Source organism: Mastomys coucha, unplaced genomic scaffold (genome assembly GCF_008632895.1).
Source record: "Mastomys coucha isolate ucsf_1 unplaced genomic scaffold, UCSF_Mcou_1 pScaffold20, whole genome shotgun sequence".
NCBI lineage: Eukaryota > Metazoa > Chordata > Mammalia > Rodentia > Muridae > Mastomys > Mastomys coucha.
Window position 1 is genome coordinate 45,162,028 of NW_022196903.1, and position 21,636 is coordinate 45,183,663.

Here is a 21,636-nt window from a genome sequence, read left to right on the forward strand (position 1 = left end):
TTTAAGTGTAGAAAGAGAGGAAAAGAACTAGGTAAATTTCCTGCTGCGGTTAAACCTGCCAAGTGCTACAGACATACCATGGCACAGCCTATGAGGTTTCATTATTCTGCCCTCATTGTAAAGTGTTATTTTTCCCATCTTTAGATGTGTAAATTCCAGTGAACAAGGAAAAAAAATCCTAAGTAGTAAGAAGACATTGGAGGTGAATCCTGGAACTGGCCCACCTCTAGACTATGGAAGAAGGAGCTTAGAAGCCCTGGGCCTGCTCAGCGCTCCTAGGTCACAGGCGTGTGCAAGAAATCAGCCCGTGCATTTCATGGCTGCTAACCCTTTGCCCATTTACCCCTTCCTGCCTAACCTCCTTCTCTGGTGATTTTCTTTCTCCTCAAACCTCCTCTCTGAAGAAAGTCCCTCCCTCCTCTGAAGAGAAGTAGTAATAATGAGAACCCAATTAATGCTGCCTGCTTGTGTGGCTAGAATGTGGGTTCCTTGGCTTACTAGCCTTGTTCACTATCCTCTGTGTCCTCAGTAAATAAATATCAGCTGAGCAAGTCTGAGAGCAGGAGCCTCTGCAAAGGGCCCTGGGTGCCCACTAAGTATGGGATTCAAGGGAACAGCTTTTCAGATCAGGGAAAAAAAAAATCAGATGCAGGCTGGGGAGATGGGTTGGTAGATGAAGGTAATTACTATCAAGCCTTAAAACTTGAGTTCGAGCCCTAGAAGAAGAGCCATGATAGGCAAGAACAGACTCCTCAGATGGCCACACATGTGCCAGGGCAAAGTGCACGTGTGTGTGCCTAAACATACCTGTGTATACACACAGAAAAACAGAAACTCACAAACGCAAACCAATGTAATAATAAATTTGAGATGCCAGTGTTCCAGGCTAAAGGGATCGTGGGGGAGTGGCACCTGGTGCCCTCCACATACCATGCACCCTGAGTGAAGAGAATACCTGAGATACACTACCAAACAGAGTTGGGTCACCACAGAGATCAAGGTCCTGGAATGGCTAACTCTGCTCACTGAGCCTAATACTGAGTCTAATGTGCAGGGTTAATGTCTCATCCTGCTTGGATCTGGCTGAAAGGTCATCAAGACCACGAGACAGAGAGAGAAATGTGGTTGCAGTTTCTGAAGACTTCTGAAGCTAAAGCTCAAACGAGGCCGATCTGGCCATCATCTGGCATTGAGATCAGTCTATTTTACAGAACGTCTAAAAAGTGCCAAAGATAGAAAGCTGCTTTGTGATTAGAAAGGCGGCTAGGCATTGATTCATGCTCTTGAGTGGGCCAAGTTCATTTCCATAGTGCTGAGTGCACGGATTGCAAGCGCTGCTGCCTTCCTTCCAGCACAGCTGTGTGCACGCTGCACGGCTGGCTCCCAGGCCCCTCGCACATGCCCAGTTCTCAGCTCCCCTGGCTGGGATATCAGAAATAGAGACGACTGAAACTTCCACTCTTCCTGCAGCTGAGAAGTGTGGAAAGGGATCTGGCAGGACTGAAGAGTGGGTTGCTCTAATTAGTCTGTTATCACTTTACCAGGTTTTTAAAACCCAGAGGGCAACAGCCAGCATTAAATCACGTGGCCGCTAATGACACCCATCATCAGTGGGTTTAAAGGCATTTTGAGCTTGTAAAGCCTATGGAAGTACCTGTCAGCAGAACAACCACTCTGAAGTCACACCAACTGTATACTTAGACTGCAATCACTGAGAGATGGAGTCACCTTTCATTAAGTGTCTCTCAGCTAATGTTCTATAAATGCCAATAGGCCAAAGAGCAATAGAAAGAAAGAAAGAAAGAAAGAAAGAAAGAAAGAAAGAAAGAAAGAAAGAAAGAAAGAAAGAAAGAAAGGAAGGAAGAAAGAAGGAAAGAAGGAAAGAAAAATATCCAGAGGCAGATTGGTATGTGAGGGTCAAATGCAATGGAAATCACTGGGAGATCCTGTGGACACATACCCCAGTTCATTGGTTGGGGAGGGGAGATCCTGTGGACACATATCCCAGTTCATGGGTGGGGGAGTGGCTGAGCATTAGTCATTGGCTGGACCACTTCCGGAAGACCAGGCTGTCTTGAAGAGCTCCAAAGGACATAGACTCCAAGGAGAAAGCCAAGACTGATGAGTAGAAGCCCAAGCCCTTAGAGTCTGGCTCTGCAGGAGACCATCTATCAGTCAATCAACAGGGGCATAGCAGCTCAGGGAAAGGGTACACCTTAGTCCCTGGAGTGTTCCATCAGAGGGAGTGCTCCATCAAAGGCTAATGGAGCCAGGCCTAGGAGGACAGAAAGGATGCTAAGTTTGAGAGAGAGAGAGAGGTCAGAATAAGTAAACTTCTAAGACCTCAGTTAATCTTGCCAGAAACCCATGCCCTGGGAAGCACAGCTTTAATGATATCACCTCAAAGCACAAATCTGACTTTGGGATAGAAGATTCTAGAAGGGGATGAGCATGGGTGAGCCCATATTGATTCTGAAGGCTGTTTGGGAATCCTCAGTCACGACATGCCAACAGGCACTGGACTTTCTCTCCCATCACAGAGGTGTAGAGAGCCGGGAGAAAAAGACCCAGAGGATCCAGGCTCCCAAATGCTCGCAGGCTTATTACCTGACCAGTTACAGAACACAGACACCTTATAGACTCACTGGAAGACTTCTAGGCACCCAGTCCCTTTAGAATCATGGGAGGCAGTGCTGAGGAGGGCAGCAGGGGAGGACACCAAGAGGGCCGTCGGCTGTTCCACCGTCTGCCGGAGACCACCTTGGCCTTCCAAAGAAGAGACATGCTTATTGTAACTGTACTGGCCATAGGCAGTTGTATAATTAAAATACCATTTAAAAAAAAAAAAACCAAAGCACTCATGCAATGACTGTCTCCAGCCAGCTGATGACTCACTTAGCATTATGACTATAATTACTTTAGTACTTTTTAGGCTCCTCAGATATATTTGGAAGTTATTGATAATGTTAAATATTCCTCGAATAGTATAAAGGCTTAATAGCTATGAAAACAACCCTTACACATTTCCTTGTTCTCCACAAATGTTGTTCTGTAAGCAGGCCTTGGAGGAGGTATAGCTACTACTAATGATGGAGACTCCCATGAGCCACTGTGCCCAACAGCAGCCTACCATGGTGTGGTGGGTGTCCACAGCTCTTGTGATGGTGGTCTTGATAGTAATAAAGGGAGTGAAGTGTCCTGTATGCCCTCATCATGCAGAGGGGACCATCACAGAAGTCCAAAGTAGCTTGCCCAAGACTTAACTGCTAAGCAACAGGACATACCTGTGGGCTCCACTTACAGCTCACACACAGAATCTTGGAGCTGGTCATCATCTCTGGATAAGAGCATCCTCAAGTACAGTAGGACCCAGTGAAATTCTCTCAGAGCTACCCAACTTCCTGCCCCTGTCCAACCTCCTGCCCCTGCCCCTGCCCCTGCCCTGACACAGGCACCCAGACAGACATTGATTTCCCCACCTAGAGACACTGAACCTACTCTGGCCTTCTTTTATTTGTACCTTTTGTAATCAATGGCTTTTCCCAGAGTCATGGAATGTCTGTTTTGAAATTCAGATTTGAAGAAGGATATGAAGGTCACCTGTTGAGTCCTTTTGCCTAAGAATCTAAGTGAAATCAATTATCTGGGGGAGAGGGGTCACAAAATTGAGAGGCTTTGGGGGACCAGGACTCAAACCTTTTGCACTCTTTCTCCATCTCCTTTCTCAAAAGGACTTTTCTGATGTGGCAGCCAGCTTGCCACAGGGGAGACTGGGCTAATTCACCAGGTGGGGTGGGAACTCCCCTGCAGAGCCCATGTGAATGGGTTGGGGGCCAACAGTAAGAAGGTTTGACAACTTTGTTCCTTCTATCTTGCCAAGTCCTTTTTTATTTATCTTTATTATCTTTTGATTTAAAAAACAAACAAACAAACAAAACATCTGTTGTGTCATACAGTGTCCTGTGGTAGGTATCTGAGCACTGGAAAGGAAAAAATGCAGACACTGTACTCAGAGAAAACACAGTGGCACTCAGTGGCAGTGCTTGCTATCTCTCAAGACCCATGTCCATGTTAGACACCCATGCCACTCTGTAGTCTCCATCTCAGGGTGCTCAGAGAGCTAACCGAAGTTTATAATCAAAATAGAGGTAATGCTTTCCTTCTGGAAAATGCTGCGTGCATGACTTAGAATCATAGGCGTGAGTTGCAGGCATTTAAAAAGGTAAACCCTGCCATACACAAAGGCCCCACACTTAGTACCCCGCCCCCTAGAAAAACCGAGGCACACCACCAAGCAATGACACCCGGGAGGCTAGCACACTTGAAAAATGCAAAGGCATCGAAGATTGAAAATGTGTAGGTGACAGATGAGGACTTCACGTGCTGTAGCAGGGGCTCAGACAGGCACTGTCCCCAGGTGTCATGCCTTTGGACTAAGGGCACGAGCCGGAACTCTAAGCAGAAAGAATTATTTTTCTGAGGCTTGTCGTGGCAAATGGCCACAAACTTAGTGGCTTAAAGTTTCAATAAATCTCTCTCTGGTTTTGATTTTGAGATGAGGTCTTGCTATATATAGCCCGGGCTGCCCTCAAACGTAGGCTCCTCCTCTCTTAGCCTCCTGTGTGCTAGGATTATAGGCCTTTTCTACTACCACCCAGCTCTGAAGTTTAAAATCCTTCAACAGCACTGGAGGCCAGAAAACCCAAACCTGGTGTAGGCAGAGCCAGGCTCTCTGTGGAGGTTGAGGGTGGACTATTTTGGGCTATCCTGGTCTCTGGAGGGCGCAGCTTCCCAGCTGCCCCTCAGCTTGCTGCTACTAACCACTCCTGCTTCCATCTTCACATCATGGTCCCCCTGTGTTTCTCCTGGGTAGAGTCCTTGCTGATTAATTTAGAGCCCTTCAGACAACTAAGGATGCCCTGCCCTTTTCAAGGTCCTTACATTAACCACATCCACTAAAGCCTCCCTCCCAAACAGTGTACATCCACCGGCTATGAGGGGGAATGTGTACATCTCTCATTTAGCCAGCCAGTAATCAACCAAACTACACAAGGTAAAGAAGAGAATGAGGTCAGAAACGTGCCAGGACATCTGACTCAGCTACCCCCTGTGAAAAGTACAGAGGGGAATATGGCTAGACTTGGTGCTGAGGCAAACAGGATTATACTGAGTGTCCTCTGGAAGGCAGAAAATGCTCACTACTCTACTAGCAGCATCTAGGTGTCTCGTGTTTGGCCTCGTCCTACATCACACGCCGTCACTTCTGGGCCATTAGAGTTTGTTTACTTTGATTTATTATTGTGTGTATATGCATGCCACACTGTGCATGCGGAGGTCCGAGGACAACTTTCAGGGGTAACTGCTTTCTACCATGTTGAAGCAAGGTCTCTCTCATCTCTACTGTACTCCATACTCTACACTTGTTAGAGTTTGAGCCTCTGGGTGATTCTCTCCTCTCTGCCTCTGTTTCCTGGGAGGAGCACAGGGATTATAGATGCTTACCATCACACCAGGTTGTTTGCTTGTTTGTTTTAGTGGGCTGTCAGCCCTGTGTGGCAAACACTTTTAGTGGCTGAGCCATCTTGACTGCCATTAGCATTTTGGCATCATCAAATTACTGAGGTAGATTTGCTCCTTCATAGGAAAGAGCCAAAGAGCCAGCTCAGCTTGAGGTTGCAGCTAAAGCATCGTGGGATCCAGGCGCTGTGTAGCTGGGAAGGCTCTCCTGGAACATCTGGGTTCTGGTTCTCCCTTCCTAAGACCTGCACTGTGGTTACTGCCAATTGTACAAAAATATATTTATTTTCTTAAGGAAACTCAAGAAGTTTTTTTTTTAATCAAGACAGTTATTCTAAAACAGAAAAAAACTATCTGTTGCTTTTTATTTCATTTTTAATCCCATATATGAGTGTTGGCATGTACATCTGTCTGTCTGCATCACTCCTGCTTGAAGTCAAAAGAGGATCTGGTCTCCCTGGAGCTGGAGTTAGAGTTGGTTGCGAGCTATCATGTTGGCGCTGGGAACTACCCAGATCCTCTGCAGGAACACCAGATTCCCTTACCCGTGGAGCAGTCTATTAGCTCCTCCTTGCTGCCTTTTATTCCAGAACCACAAATCAGACCAGACAGTTTGAGAACTTTGGAAGCGATTAGAGTTCAGTTTCCCTTGTTCTTCTGACTAAGTACAGAATAACGGCCTGGCCTCTGTAGACACAGAGAGGAACAAGAGCCTTCGTTCTTGTCACTTTCACTAATGCTTTAACCTCTTCCCTATCGAATGCCTGCTTCTCTGAAAGCCTCAGTGGGGAAGTGTACTGTGAATTAATCCTTATTCTGTCACCCTTCCTACATCCAGAACATAACGTCACAACATAGCTGTGGTCAAAAGGCTGGTGGGAAAACAGAGAAGTAAAGGGCCCAGAAAATGAGCCTGGAAAATGAAAACAGAAGTAGATAGCTGAGTCTTTTCCTCTTCTAGGAGGACCAGAAAGAGACAGCTCTCGGCAAACAAGGGCCCACACGATATCTCACCCTCCCATCCTACTCTGCCGCACACTCCCAGGGGTGCTGGTTATGGAGGATCTTTTTAAACAATCGTTTATATAGAACATGTGGACCTTGAATTGACTTCTGAAGGCGCCTCTAGCATCTAAGGGCAGTGCTTTCCAAATAGATGGCCCCTTGCTCCCCTGACTCTGGACACAGCAGTCACTATCAGAAACATCCAGATTTCCTTTCCACAGCAAGGCAAACAATCTGGACTTCATTAGTCATTTTGTGATTTGAGAGAACAGTGTGAGGAGATACCAGAAGCTGTAAAGAGATGCTCCTGGGTGGCCCTGACCTGCAGCATCCCTTGCTGACTCTTCCTCTCACTAGATATACGCTAAGCCCCTCCCCTGTCACTGTCTGACAGCTCCCCGAGGCAGGGAAGCAGCCGTCTGTGGGGTAACTTGAGGATCCCTGGCACGTCCATGCTTATAGAAGAAGTGTGGTCTGTTTGTCAGGTACTTCCACAGCAGTCCTGTGGAATCTGGCAATTTGCACAACTGGATGAGGAACTAAGGCACACAGAGGGTGCCTTGGACAGGTTTGTGCAAGACTTGACGTGTTATACACAGTCCAAGATTTAGACTCAGGCCCTCTGGCTCCAGAGCTAATGCTGCTGTCCTTAATATTCTATGGAAAATTTGTTATGGTTATATTGTTTGACACACACCCCCCGGGAAACTTACATTGAATGTTGTCACTGTGAGATGTGGGGAGTAGAGCCTTTAAGAAGTGATGAAGTTGAGGCAGGAGTTAACTCTCTCTAGGCCGTACCATGGAAAAGGCCCAGGGTAAAACCACAAGCTGGCCCCATCAATGTGAGAACAATGAAAGGATATTTCAATTGGGAATATTTCAATTATCAGCCAGCAACACCTGCAATGTCAGTACGTAACAATGTCAGTCAGGCCGATAGATGAGCCAAGGTCAGCGGCTAACAAGGCAGGAGCCAAAGATGGACAGAAGGGGACTTTGATGTAAGACCACCACCATGACTGGGTAAGCAGCACATGAGTCATGCATGGCTATCTCACTGGTTGCCCCAAAGAAACATGCATGGAGTATTGTGTGGTCTCCATAGCTCGGCCCATGATAGACCCTCACTCAATCTCAATAAAAATGGCCTCAGTCTTTGTCTGATTTCTGCTTAACTCTAATAAGAAAAAAACCTCTTTGGCTAGCCCAGTGGTTTTTCCCTCTCTTGGGAGCCCTCCCATTCTTAGGAGTCTTTCTCCATTTTCGTTCATTTCTCACTTTTCCTTAATGAAGCTCTCACTTTGATTACAGCCATGTGGTACAACTCATGTCTTTGACCACAATCAACATGAAACATTGAACTTGGAGCTACTGTCTCAAGCTGACCCCCTGGTGGCCATTGACTGGCCTGCACCCTAGTCCTTGCATCATGCAGGTCAGGACCCAGGAAGTCCCCATGGCTCTCCAAGATCTGCACCACAATCATTAAAAGGGGACCGCTGCCTTCCTTTCTGGAGTGACTTATCCACTAGTCACCTAAAGCGGGTTGTTGGAAAGGTTGGTACAGGTACTCCTGGTGCTCTGTCACTTCTGCTTTCTGCCCTGAGTTCAAGCAGCATGGCGTGACTCATGCCAGAGTTTTCCTCGCTTTTGGACTCCCCCGAATCCAGAGCCAAAATAAGCTATTCTTTACTCTTGAGAAACTATCAGTCTCAGATACTCTGTGATAGCAGCAGGAAAGGAACCAAGATGACACCGGAAGACAATGTGGCATGACAGGAGGGTCCCACAGTCATGCCACCTTAATGTCTCGTAGGGCTGGTGTAGCCCACAAGCTAATAAGGAACCTCATCAAATTCGGTGCCACTAAATTAAATAAATCAATGTGACTGCATTCACCTCCTCGTCTTCCTCTCCTTTCTCTTCTTCCCTCTCCTTGACAGTCTTATGGCCCAGGCTGGTATCAAACTTGCAATCCTCCTGTCATGTCTCCCAAGCAGTGTGATTAGAGGTATACAATACCACACGTGGCTTGGATCTCAGCATGTTCAATACTCAACTGAAAATGTCAACATCTGAACATTATACTTTACCTCATCATGCAAAACTTGGTAAATTCTCTCACTGCTCTATAGATTCTGGCACTGAACCCAGGATGGTTGTAGTTTCTGAAGTGCAGCATCAGCTAATGGCTGCATAAATTAACTCTCATCCAGTGACCCTGAGGGAGCTCAAATGCCACCAAAGATTAGCCCAGGGGACAGTGGGTGACAGAAGCAAGCTGAGTCACCATGGGGAGACTCACCCAAGAGTACATCTCTCCCTTTCAAGTCCTGAGGCGGGAGCACGCCTGTAAACTGTTTGAGCAGAACTTACTTTCTCATCTCTGCTTTTCCTGCCAAATGCTAGCATCTCGTTAAAGAATGGGAGCTGTAGCCTCACTCCATCCAGGAGTTTGCGTCAGCTGGATTCATATCTGGGCTACTCTGTTGGCTCCTGTCCTCCATAGTTTTACATCTCCAGCTCAACCATGTTCAGTAGTAGCTTCTCTATAGACGTAATTGAAAAAAAAATACGAAAAACAAAACCTACCGAAAACAAAATACACCTTGGCTATTGGGTTCTATGAGTAAAGACAAGCCATATCCCATTCATTGTCTAGCCCCGTCTGGCTCCTCAAATGTAGTACTTTGACATTTCTAGGCAGGAATAGAAGGGGGGCAGTGAGGAAAAGACAAAAAGAAATTATAATTACTCCTATTTTATTAGTTTACAAATAGCAATTCTCTCTCCTATTTATGTACCCCTTCACCTACTTCGTGAACCCATGGAACAGTCTGCATAGGGACCTTTCTGCCTAGCCACCGCATGCCTAGTCACTCATTAACTTCATCCCCATGCACTGAGCATCCCTCATGTGCCAGCCCAGGTACTTTCCTCTACTATTTATTTCACTTCTCATTTTCTCCTTCAAGAAAGCAAGTTCATTTAACACTGACACATGAACAGGGGAGTATCTACATGCAACTGCATACGTACATGCACGGGGACATCTACACAGGAGTGAGAGACACAAGCATGAAGGGATCTATAAAGACGTGCATGACTCCCTGACATTTTACACATGCAAGCCCATTACAGCAAGGACAAGTTCAAGTCAATTCAAGAATCAAAGACACCGGGCGGTGGTGGCGCATGCCTTTAATCCCAGCACTTGGGAGGCAGAGGCAGGCAGATTTCTGAGTTCCAGGCTAGCCTGGTCTACAGAGTGAGTTCCAGGACAGCCAGGGATACTCAGAGAAACCCTGTCTTGGAAAAAAAAAAAAGAAGAAGAAGAAGAAGAAGAAGAAGAATCAAAGACAAGCAAAGTCAGTTTAATGAACAGAAAGAACGTCCAAGGTATAGAGACTCTGACCACCAGCTGTCTGTGCTGGACGACAACCTAAGAGAAAAGGTTTTAGAAAGACTGAGTCCCATAACCAAGAGGGTATTTTATTCTTATTTTGAAATATCGAGAGTATGATGTATGTGAATGTGGTATGTATGTGTGTGATGTGCACAGTATGTGTGATCTGTGCAAAATGTGTGACATGTGTGTAGAGTGAGATACCTGTGTGATATGTGTGAATATATGTCTGTGTAAGATTGAGTTTTAAATTCAAGCTCTTATTAATCCCACTTCCTGCTGCCCCAGGCTCCAAGCATAGTAAAAATGTGTAAACCTATGCACTTCTAGGCTGTCTTATATTCATGGAGTAAAAAAAGAAGTCTGGAAGAAAATGTAGTGTGTATACACATTTAGACACACACACACACTCACACATGCCACAGTTTCTCATATAGACATACATAATATCTTTTCTCCAGAAAGAATTATTCTGCCTTTTAAAAGGCTAACATCTTTTCATCTGTGACAGCACAGATAAAAAACTGGAGGACACTCTGCAAAGCACCAGAAAGCACACTGTGCACTGTCTTATATAAACATGCCATGTGGGAACTTGAACTCACAGAAGCAGACAGTGGGATTAAGGAATAACACACTTGTAGATTAGAGGACACGAGGGCGTAGATCCGAAGCTCAAAGTTCCAGTTACTCAGAGGGAAGCAATTCTGAAGATCTAAGGTGTGACATGGGGTCAAGGGGTGAGAACACTGCACTGGCCACTGAACTACACCCTGAGAATATTCAAAAAGAAACAGTGCCCAAACATGGACAGACACTTCCTCTCGCCACCAGGCCTTATAGTGTAGTAACTGCTAACACACCACGTCTATCAGGAATCTAGACCACTAGAAGAATACAGGAGGGTGGTCTTACATCCACACAAAGGGCCTGTGTATTCTTGAACTCTTGTTATCAGCGGGGCTCCTGGAACTGATACCTTTGTGAATACCACAGGAAAACTATTTGTGACACTTGTGGGGACAGTAAGTCTGTGTGTGTGTGTGTGTGTGTGTGTGTGTGTGTGTGTGTGTGTGTGTGTGTATGTTCGCCTGTGTGCAGGTGAGGCCAGAGGACAGTGTTCACATATGTGCAGGTAAGAACAGAGGACAGTGTTCACATGTGTGCACGTGAGGTCAGAGGACAGTGTTTACATGTGTGCATGTGAGGACAGAGGACAGTGTTCACATGTGTGCAGGTGAGGCCAGAGGACAGTGTTCACAAATGTGCAGGTGAGGACAGAGGACAATGTTCACATATGTGCAGGTGAGGACAGAGGACAGTGTTCACATGTGTGCAGGTGAGGTCAGAGGACAGTGTTCACATGTGTGCAGGTGAGGTCAGAGGACAGTGTTCACATGTGTGCAGGTGAGGCCAGAAGACAACCTTGGATATTATACTGCAAAGCTGCTCACCTTATTTTTGAGACAGGATCTCTCATCAGCTTAGAGCTTACCCACTAGGCTAGGCTGGCCAGTGAACCCCATAAATCTGTCTCTACCTTCCCCATGCTGGTTTCACAAGTGTCTGTCACCACAGCCAACTTTATGTAACTTCTGGGATCTGAGCCCAGGTCCATGAACACTCAATGGGCTGAGCATCTCCCAGTCCAGGAGAGCAGACCTTAAATGTTCTTGCTATCCACATACCAGCTATAACTATTTAGGATGATAAGAACATTCGTTATCTAGACTGTGTTTATCATTTATACCATATGCAAATATCAAAATAGCATAGAATAGACTATAAACATGTATAATTTTCATTTGTCAGTCACATCTCAATAAAGCTAAAGGGGAAAAAGATTGTAGAAGTCTGAAAGACTTCATGGACCTAAAAGAAAGCAAAGATATAAAACATACTGTGGTCAAAAGTGTTTGTTGACTTACTTCTGTGACCTGTGGGAGCTAAAACAGCCCCCACCGGGATGGTGCGCTGCCCACAGCACAGTGAACGGAGGTTTTGCCATCTGCTCATCAGGGGCAGTGGAAGGAGGCAGCTGAACCTGGGCCAGGTTATCTGCTGGTCTGATGAGGATCTGGGACATTCCATTCTCATCATGGGAAAAGGAGTCCCCAGCGCAATGTGAGACCTGCCCTGGATCAGAGTCCCTGGGAGCAGAAGGCAGGCAACAGCCTCTCCCAAACCAAGACAGGTGACAACAGATCTCACAGGAGACATACAAGATGAGGCTCTGACCACAGTCCAGAGCACACAAGGAAAACTAGCACCACGGATGAGAGCCAGTGACGTGCACACGGGGCAGACACACTCTGGATAAAAGGAAAAGCGACCTGAAAGGGGTCTCACAGTGGCACTTTCAAAACCAGAAGGTGGCTGTACATGTCGCCGACAGTCGCTGTTTCCATGTCTCCAGTGCAGCCTGTGGCTGTGGAAACCTTGCCGTTTTGAGCATCCTGTGACGAGGCTGGAAATGTGCTGCTTTACTTTATTTAGCAGCTGACAGATGCAGTGGAAGTGGCTGAGCCACCAAAAGGCCAGCAAAGGAGAGCTTCCACGGCTCCTGTGATGCCAGCAAAGGAGAGCTTCCACCGCTCCTGAGATGCCAGCAGAGCCCTGGCCAGTGCGTGAGGCAGGCAAAGACTGATGATGGATGACAGACGTATCGAGGACAGAAGAGCTGGGCTAGCCCGGGGAAGAACACTTACTTTGTCAGAAAATGGGACAGTGGAGAGACTCAGATGCACAGTCCCTCCAAAGTCAACGGGGGTTTTAAACCTAAATTCAGGCTAGTCGTGAAATAAATATATTGTATTCTCTACTTTCTCTGCCACAGAGGAAATACAAACATTACACTAACAAAGTATTCTAGTCTGCTTTCTTTTGCTGTGATCAGTACCAAAAGAAACTTGGGAAAGAAAGTGTTTCCTGGTTTTATGGGCCCTCGTTATAGAAGGAAGTCAGGGGAGGAACCATGAGCAGGAACCTGAAGAATAATGTTTACTGGCTTGCTCCCCGTGGCTTGATCAGCTTGCTTTCTTACACCACCCAGGACCACCAGTGTAGGGATGGCACTGCCCACTGTGGGCTGGCCCTTTCTCATCAACCAACAACGTCCCCCAGACAGCCCTACGGGTGGATCTGATAGCAATTCTGTATTGAAGTTCCTTTCTCCTACGTGACCTGTCTGTGTTGACAGAAACCTGACCAGAACATAAAGCAACTGTGTGTGCTTGTTATGCCAACTAAAGAGAAAAGAGGAGCACTTGATAAATAGTCAAAAAAAGAAAAGTTAAAGTAATGGGTGGAGTGGGGTGAGTTCCTTTTGCTATTTTTATGGAAACTCAGAGTGAAATTAGCATTGTGAAAACCAAATCAACCAACTTCAATGAACCAGCTGGGAGAGTTAGTACAGCCCTGAAGATGAAAGACAGCAGCTCCCCTGGGGAGGACTGGCTGCTCCCCTGAGCACAGCCTCCCTTCGAAGCAAAGCTGGGCAGAAGAAGAGATGCTGCTCAGAGAAAGTTGCTGGGGTGGGGGGCGGCAGAAGAGATGCTGCTCAGAGAAAGTTGCTGGGGTGGGGGGCACAAATGGCACACTCGACTCAGGTCCAAACCTGAGTGCTGGTGGAAGAAGTGGGAAAGCCTGGTGGCAGCCGCTCAAGTGGGCAGGCAACACTCCCAGGAGAGCAGATCTCTAGGGACCATGGTATTAGCTGTTAGCATTAGGTGGTGGACAAACTTCTTTTAAAAAAAAAAAAAGAGGCAGGGGAGTTAGGACAGTGGGTAAAAGTGCTTATAACATGTTCTCCTTCGCTTTCTTTGTTGTAAAAAGACCACAAACAAAAGCAACCTGGAAACAAAAGAGTTTATTTGACTTTCACAACCTAATTACAGGCTATCACTGAGGGAAGCCAAGGCAGGAACTTGGAGGCAGGGACTCAAACAAACTATGCAGGAATGCTGCTTACTGACTTGCTCCCTAGAGTGTGGTTGGTTGGTTTGCTCGCTAGCGCTCTCTCTCTCTCTCTCTCTCTCTCTCTCTCTCTCTCTCTCTCTCTCTCTCAGTTTGGTTTTTGAGACAGAGTTTCTCTGTGTAGCCCTGGCTGTCCTGGAACTTATTCTGTAGACCAGGCTGGCCTCGAACTCAGAAATCCACCTGCCTCTGCCTCCCAAGTGCTGGGATTATTAAAGGCATGTGCTTTCAAAGTCCGGTTTGGTTTGCTTTCTTATTCAACCAAAGGGTGGTAACTGCCTAGGGGTAGTACTGCCGACAGTGGGCCGGTCCTTTCCACAACAAGCACTAATCAGGAAAATTGCCTACAGGGTAATGTAATGGAGGTGTGTTCTCAACTGAGGTTCCACCTTCTCGGGTGAACTGAATTTGTGTCAGACTGATAACAAAACAATCAAAACTAGCCAACACACCACACAAACATGAGGGCCTCCGTTCATTCTGAACAGGTCATAGCCCAAGCATCCGAAATGTCAACATTCTTACTAGATGAGAGGCAGAGACAGGAGGGTCCCTGGGCCAGCCAGACTGGTGTACGTGGCAGAAAACAACAAGGAAGAGATTGTCCCAAAGTGGAAGATGAATGTCCACAGCTGAGATTGTCTCCCAACCTCTACACGTACATCACCGAAGAGGTGCAGCCTTATTCACAGGCATGGACACATGCACACATACACACAAAGATAAATAATACTGAGAAGGAAAAAAAAAAAAAAACAGATCTTAAAGGTCTCCCTACCCGTCAAGCCCAGAGCAAACTTTAATTTGCCCCAAAGTATGGACTTGTGGGTGGCAAGCCCCCCTGACTGAGTCAAGCGTTCAAACTAAGAGCCGCTTAGCTGAGTCACCATTACTCAATGTTCCCAAGGTGGGCTGCTGCTTAATTATTGCTTCCAAATCTGGACAAAAGCAAATTCTTTGGCCAGACTTCTCACGGGGCAAAGACAATGCCTACAGAGCCAGTAAATACTGAACAATTCAAAGGCCTCTCTGGTGGGAAATCCAGCTTTCTTGTATATCTCCCATCTACTAAATTGGTGAAGCAGGGACTTATCCAAGTGATTAATATATCCTTATGATTGCCGACGGACAGACACCAGATCTGCCAATGAAGCCATATTAGAAAGGAAACCAAGAAGCAACCAGTGGCCACGGACAGTTACTCGGGAGTTAAGGAGTCTCTTCTCTGTTTTACCGTTCTCTCCATCACTTTTCCATGTTATGAGCTCCCCTCATCCCATTAGGGAAAAACTAGCAGGGGAGACGTTAGCTACTCACAGACAATCTGGGGTATGGGCTTCCATCAAAGTATTGGTAGAATAGAAGGAAGTAGAGATAGTAATATAATTATTGGGAACGTGAGAACTGCTATTTTGGTTAAGAGGGTATAAGGAAAAGTGGGAGGGGCTGGAGAGATAGCTCTGAAGTTAAGAACACTTATCACTCTTGCGGAGGACCTGGGCTCGAGTTCTTGGCATTGTGGAATGACAATTGATATCCAGCTATGATAGTTCCAGGGAAACTGATGTCACCTTTCACCCTCTGAACACCGCACACATGTGCTGCACAGACATCCATGCAGGCAAAACACTCGTAAACAGAAAATAGAAATTAAAAAAAAAAAAAATTTAAAAAGGAAAAGGTGGGCCCTGGAGCAAAGAGATGGAGCTCGCTTTTGGCATCTGGTTCTCACTGGGGCAAGTAATTTGGTCCGTATGACTCAGCTTCCTTGGAGGAAAAATGGGAATGTTAGTGCCTATTTTGGTAGACAACTACAAAGGCTGAGCAAAACAACACAAAGAGTCAAATGTAGTTCTCAGCACCTGGGAGGAATGTGAACTGATTTTCCTCATGTAACCAGGTATGTAGAGAAGGGCTTGCTCTTAAACTGAGAGGTGGCGTCTCCCAGTGAACACACATCTGTACCTACAAAACCTCGTGATTCAATTTGCACGTTAAGATCCACAGGAGTTAAACGTTACCTGCCGGCTTCCTTGCTTGGAGGAACAACTACTTGTGCTTCTTGAAGGTGAAACCAGCTTTTGAGACACACCCAGACTCCTCTCGTCACTCATCGTGAAGAGCTGGTCCCTTGGGTTCAGCGCAATCAAAATGCCATGGGAAGATGGTGGAGCTAAGAGTATGAAGTCCTCGCAGGCAGGTGCCAGCTCTTATCCAATATGTCTAAAAGCCATTCTGGAAGTCTCAGAAGAAATCTCTAAAACCAAAAGAAAAGTAATTAGAGAAGCTAGAGAATTACAGAGGGCAGACATCACCTCTTCTTAGCTACACAGTGGCGAGCCCATGCCGCATATTACAGACTCCAGTGGTCAAGACACTAGGCGTCTCCTCCTATGAGAAACTCTGTATATGTGCTTTTTCAGATAGCTTTGAAATGTGACAGGTTTAAGAACAGTAATATGCTAATTTGAAAACAGGTACTTATAAAACTAGTACCATAGAACACTCCCAAACCACAGGGAGACACTATTTCATATTATTATTATCACTACAATACTACTACTACTACTACTACTAATAATAATAATAATAATAGGAAGAAGAGGAGGAGGAGGAGGAGAAGGAGGAAGAGGAGAAGCACTAGCAGCAGCAACTGGCATGGTGAAGGGTATGAAGAAATTAGAAACCCTTGTTGGTATGAACGTAAAATGCACACCCGTGGCAGAGAGGAGTTTGACAGTTTCTCAAACGGTGTAAGCACAGAATTATCATACAATATACAATTTTATTTCTGAAAAAAATTGAAAATCAGTGTTCAAAGGAAAAGTTCTAGATTATCGCTTGTATCAGTAGTATTATTTATAATAGCTAGAGGTAGAAGCACCCTGAATTAATGAATGTGTAGACTACATCTAAAATAACCAGTGAGAGAATATCATCCAGCTGTTGAATAGAGCAAAGGACTCACACACATCACAACACGGAGAAACATTGCAGACACCATGCTAAGTGAAAGAAGCCATACAGAAAAGGCCACATGATAACACTCTGTGACTATGGCAGACCAGAGTAGGGAGGAGGTCACTTTGTGGCTGCCAGGGGGTGGGGTCAGGGAGAGACTGCACGTGACTGCTTAAACAGTTATAGGTCCCTTACAGGGTGGTGAAAATGTTTTGGAACTAGATAGTGACGATGGTTGTACAACACTGTAAAACTGCTAAATGTCACTGAAATGCACAGTTGGAATTACTGAAAAGATGAGGTCAATGTAATTCTAATCATTTTGAATTCTTTGAGGGTTTTTGCTTTTTTTGTTGTTTGGGGTTTTTGTTTTGTTTTGGTTTTGGTTTGGTTTTGTTGGTTTTTTAAGAGAACGGCAGTGTGTTTCTTATCCCAAAGGAGTTTTTAATTCCTTCTCAAGACATCTGTAATTCGATGTAACAAAAACTGGAGGGGAAATGGGGGTGGGGACAACAGAATCTCCCACATCTGGTAGCACGATAGTAATTAAAGCAGTGATCAGTGGGTAGGGTACATGATACTCTGCCAAATACTGCAACAGCAATTTCCATAAGGGTTCCTGCAAATACTGTCTCATTCTTTAACAATCTGATGGCAGAGTATTATCTTTATTTTACAGAGAAGACCAGAGAACTTCTAGTAAGTTAGGTCTCTAGCCAGATCACACAGATCTAGCAAGATGGGGACACCATCTTAGTCCTTTAAACATGGAGCTGCAAATAGGTGTGCCCCTCCACACACCCCATGACCAGGTGCAGCAATAAGAACTATCACACCACCTCTGAAGTATCAGATGCCAGGTGCAAAGTATGTACGGTAGGGAAAAACACTGACTAGGACATAGACGGTAACCCCTTCCCCCACCCCGTTTCCAAGTAGCCATTAAAGCTGCTAGCTGCCAGCTCTGCAGCTATAGCAAGTCTTACATCAAGAAACAACCCCTCACACTACATAGAGAAGACATCCCAGGAAGCACCATCTTTATCCCCCAACTTGGGTTAAGGGCAATGGATGCGCCTGGCTTGGGCTGCAGAAGCAGGGCCTTACTAAACACACTAAATTCAATTAATTCTGCAACCCCCTCAGAGTGTTCGCATGGTTTAATTTTTAAAGAAGACTGCTATATGATTGCCCTGAAACCAACTAGTCAGATAGGATATCAAATGGGATTAATTATTAAATACTCAAGTCTTATAATGTCTTCCAGGCATTTTGCTCTCTAAAAATGATTATATTAAAGCTATAAGCTAAAATCAAAGCAATTCAGTGAATATCTAAATCTCAGGAAACAAATTAAGGGACCTATAGCCATAGAAGTCAAGTTCCATGAGTGTCCTAGCACTTGGGAGGCAGAGGCAGGTGGATTTCTGAGTTCGAGGCCAGCCTGGTCTACAGTGTGAGTTCCAGAACAGCCAGGGCTACACAGAGAAACCCTGTCTTGAATAAAAACCAAAAAGTTCCATAAAGTGGCTTGAATGATACTCCTCTCTCTACCCTCCAACCCTGCACCTCCCCACACCTTCCTCCCTGCTCACTTCCTCCCTGCCCCATGCCAGGTTCATGTAAGTGAAGACTTGGTCTGTAATGTAGTTGGTGGCCCTGGTTTTGGAGGCTTAGAAGATGTGGTCTTACTGAACAGAGTATGTCACTGGGTGTGGGCTTAGAGAGCTTCAAACCTCACCCTCCTTGCTGTTCTCTCTCTCTCTCTCTCTCTCTCTCTCTCTCTCTCTCTCTCTCTCTCTCTCTCTCTCTCTCTCTCTCTCTCTCTCTCTCTCTTTCTCTCCCTCCCTCCCTCCACTCCCCCCTCTCTTTCTCTCTCTCCCTCCCTCTCTCTCTCCCCCTCTCTTTGTTTCTCTCTCTCCCTCTCTCTCCCTCCCTCTCTCTCTCTCTTTTTCTCTGCTTTGTGCTTGTGGTTGAAGACATAAGCCCTCAGCTTCCAGTTCCTTCAGCTGTGCCTACACATCATAGATTCATACCTCTGGAACCATAAGCTCATAAAAAGCTTCCCATCTATAAGCTGACTTTGTCGAGGTATTTTATCATAGCAACAGAAAAGAAATGAACACACCACATTACTCTAGCATGCTCTCCATCTCTGGAATCATTACAAGTTGGCTCTAACAATGAATAAGCCTGAAAGCAAACAACACTGGCTCTTTATAAAGTTAGCTCTGCTTACAGGGCATGACTAAGTATAGCTGAATTAGAAGCAAATTAAACTAGCTAAAAAGTGCCAAGAAAAGCTGCAAAGACACTAATAGTTTGTTTAGTTAACAGTGTTGACTGTTCTCTAAGAAAGGGAGGAAAAAGAAACCAATGGTACCCCCTCAATAGCTGAGCAAGAGTGTGCGTGCGTGCGTGTGTGTGTGTGTGTGTGTGTGTGTGTGTGTGTGTGTGTGTGTGTGGACAGCCATCACTATGGCAACATGTCCACAGTGGACTAGCAATACTAACAAAGGATTTCTGTCATGTGTGCCAGGCTTTGTTTTTCTAAGCTAGAGGTTCTGATAAAGGAGAGCATGGGAGGAAAGGTGTGTGTGAAATGTTGGGGAGGGACAGGACCTTGGGCAATAAAATGAGTCATGGGAATTATAAAACCCTGCTGAAGGAGACACCCAGACCCCAACTCAGGCAGCAATGAAAGGGGTCGCTTTTATCTCCTGACTCACAATCTCATTTGGAGGGAACTAATCGTAAGCAAAGGCTCTTAGAGGGCTAAAACCATCGAATTTGCACTTAGGGTTAGCACTCACCACACCCCCTATTTCCTCCCACACCCATTACTAAAGCAGCCTGGGAAGATGAGCCAGGAAAATACCACTATTCTGTTCCCCAGGACTTGCTGCTCTCTAAAAGACAAATGAAGTTCATTCTAGGAAGAGGATGTGTTTAATTCTCTGAGCAAAGAATAAAGGAGTAGTGCCTTGAGTCTACAGATCCCAGCACCACTACTGGAGGTCATTGTACAAGGGACAACTACTACATCCCCACTCAGGGACTCTGTATGGCTAAGCTAGGACAGTCAGAAGGAAGGATTCCTGCATCCACTTGCAAGGACTCTGCATGGTTGGAATGGGCCCGCTATAAGGAAGGGCTCAGCCTCAACCAAGGGACATCTTCTACTTTGAGTAGTTGTCTTGCTTGCATTGGCCTACGAAAGCGGTGATGATAAATTCCTCAGGACGCATGTGGGACCAGGAGCCCAAGTTGCTGATTCAGGGATCTCTGAGATGCTGAGACGAGGACTCACCCATGAAAGACATTCAGGTGTTCCTACCTCACTTAGTGACCCTCAGATGAAAAAAAAAAAAAAAAAAGTTTATCTAATTCAAGGAGCATGCTGCTCTGAACAAAATATAATAGCTTCCCTGTCATACACAGAATGGCCACTTATATCCATTTTTCTTTTACTGTGGCTTTTCCAGTAAAGTGCACCAATCTCAGAGCACATATAGAACTGTTCTTTGGCAAATACAGAACTACCACCTGGCTTGAGGGACAGAACAATCTGCAGCTCCCAGAAGCTCCTGCGGCTGATCCTCCCGTAAAGGAAGGTGCTCATAAATCTCTACAAATTCTTAGTGTGCTGGAGGGGCCTCGAAGGTTTGGGGATGCTCTTGTGCATCCGCCTATGACAAGTGTTTGATCTATGACAGAATTCAGGGTCGGACCTGCTTTCAAGTCAACCTTTAAGTCTCCAAGTTAAGGAGGAGGGGACCCATAAGTCTCCCCTTCTTCTAAATCATGGAGCCTGCACATCCAAAGTGACAAATGTCCTGAGCCAACTACAAGTTACTCCACCAGGCCTCAGAGCTGGACTGACACCTTCCTCACCACTGTCCAGCTTCTTTAGAAAGCTCTCAGATGAAGCTGGTGAAAAACCAGCTGTAGCTACAAGTCTAGTAAGCATAATCTATGCAAACATATGCCATTTGGGGCCTTCTACTAGGGAAAAGAGAGTAGAGTTCTTCCAAACATGGGGGAGGAAGGCTGGAGGGGTCTCTTCCATTAAAAGCACTTGCTGCTCTTGCAGAGAGGACCTGGGTTTGATTTCCCACAGGGTGTCTCAGAACCACCTGTAGCTCCAGGTCCAGAGGCTGCCATTCCCTCTTCTGAGTTCAGTATGAGGGTGCTAGGCCCATACAGGATGCACAGATATACATTCAGGCAAAAAATGTTCATGCACATAAAATAAATAAATCTTCTGGGGGAAAAAATGTCTTAGATAGGTAAGAATAGCGACCAACCCATCTCCAAGATGAGCCTAAAAACATTTTTTTTTTAAACTTCACATTCAGTTATCTGGGAAAGAATAGAGTGCGGCATGCACACCACAGCGTACACAGGCCTTGGAGAGAGCCTGGCCTGGTTTGAACGGATACTGTCCCACTTCAAACTGTACCTTAAAAAAACACAGTCAGTGTTTCTCGTTTTGGTAGAGGGTGTTTCCTATGCAAACAGGAAATAGCCCTATCTCAGAACTCAAGTACTCAGTACTCAGTACCTCTCAGGATGCCCTAGGACTGCGTTCAGAAAATGTGGTTAAGGTGTCTGGTTTAGATAGACTAGACAGAGCTGAGTCCTGTCCCCTGCTCTCCTGGCTTCTGAAGCCTAAGATCTCTATGCCTCTTTCAACTCAAAGAAACCAAAGAACTTTCCAAACAGTTACCATCTCCCCAAATGCACACACCATTGAGGACGGACTACTT

The 21,636-nt window shown here is 45.7% G+C and overlaps 1 protein-coding gene across 11 annotated transcripts in view; it reads right to left on the reverse strand.

Moving 5' to 3' along the window:
• Osbpl3 (oxysterol binding protein like 3) overlaps positions 1 to 21,636 on the reverse strand; it is a 174,527-nt gene that overhangs the window by 68,332 nt on the left and 84,559 nt on the right. For all 11 annotated transcript variants that reach the window (XM_031381875.1, XM_031381883.1, XM_031381881.1 and 8 more), the window contains one exon: positions 15,928 to 16,163. In XM_031381875.1, the coding sequence (XP_031237735.1) occupies positions 15,928 to 16,020 (93 nt within the window). In that variant the 5' untranslated portion in view covers positions 16,021 to 16,163. The remainder of the gene's footprint in view (positions 1 to 15,927; positions 16,164 to 21,636) is intronic.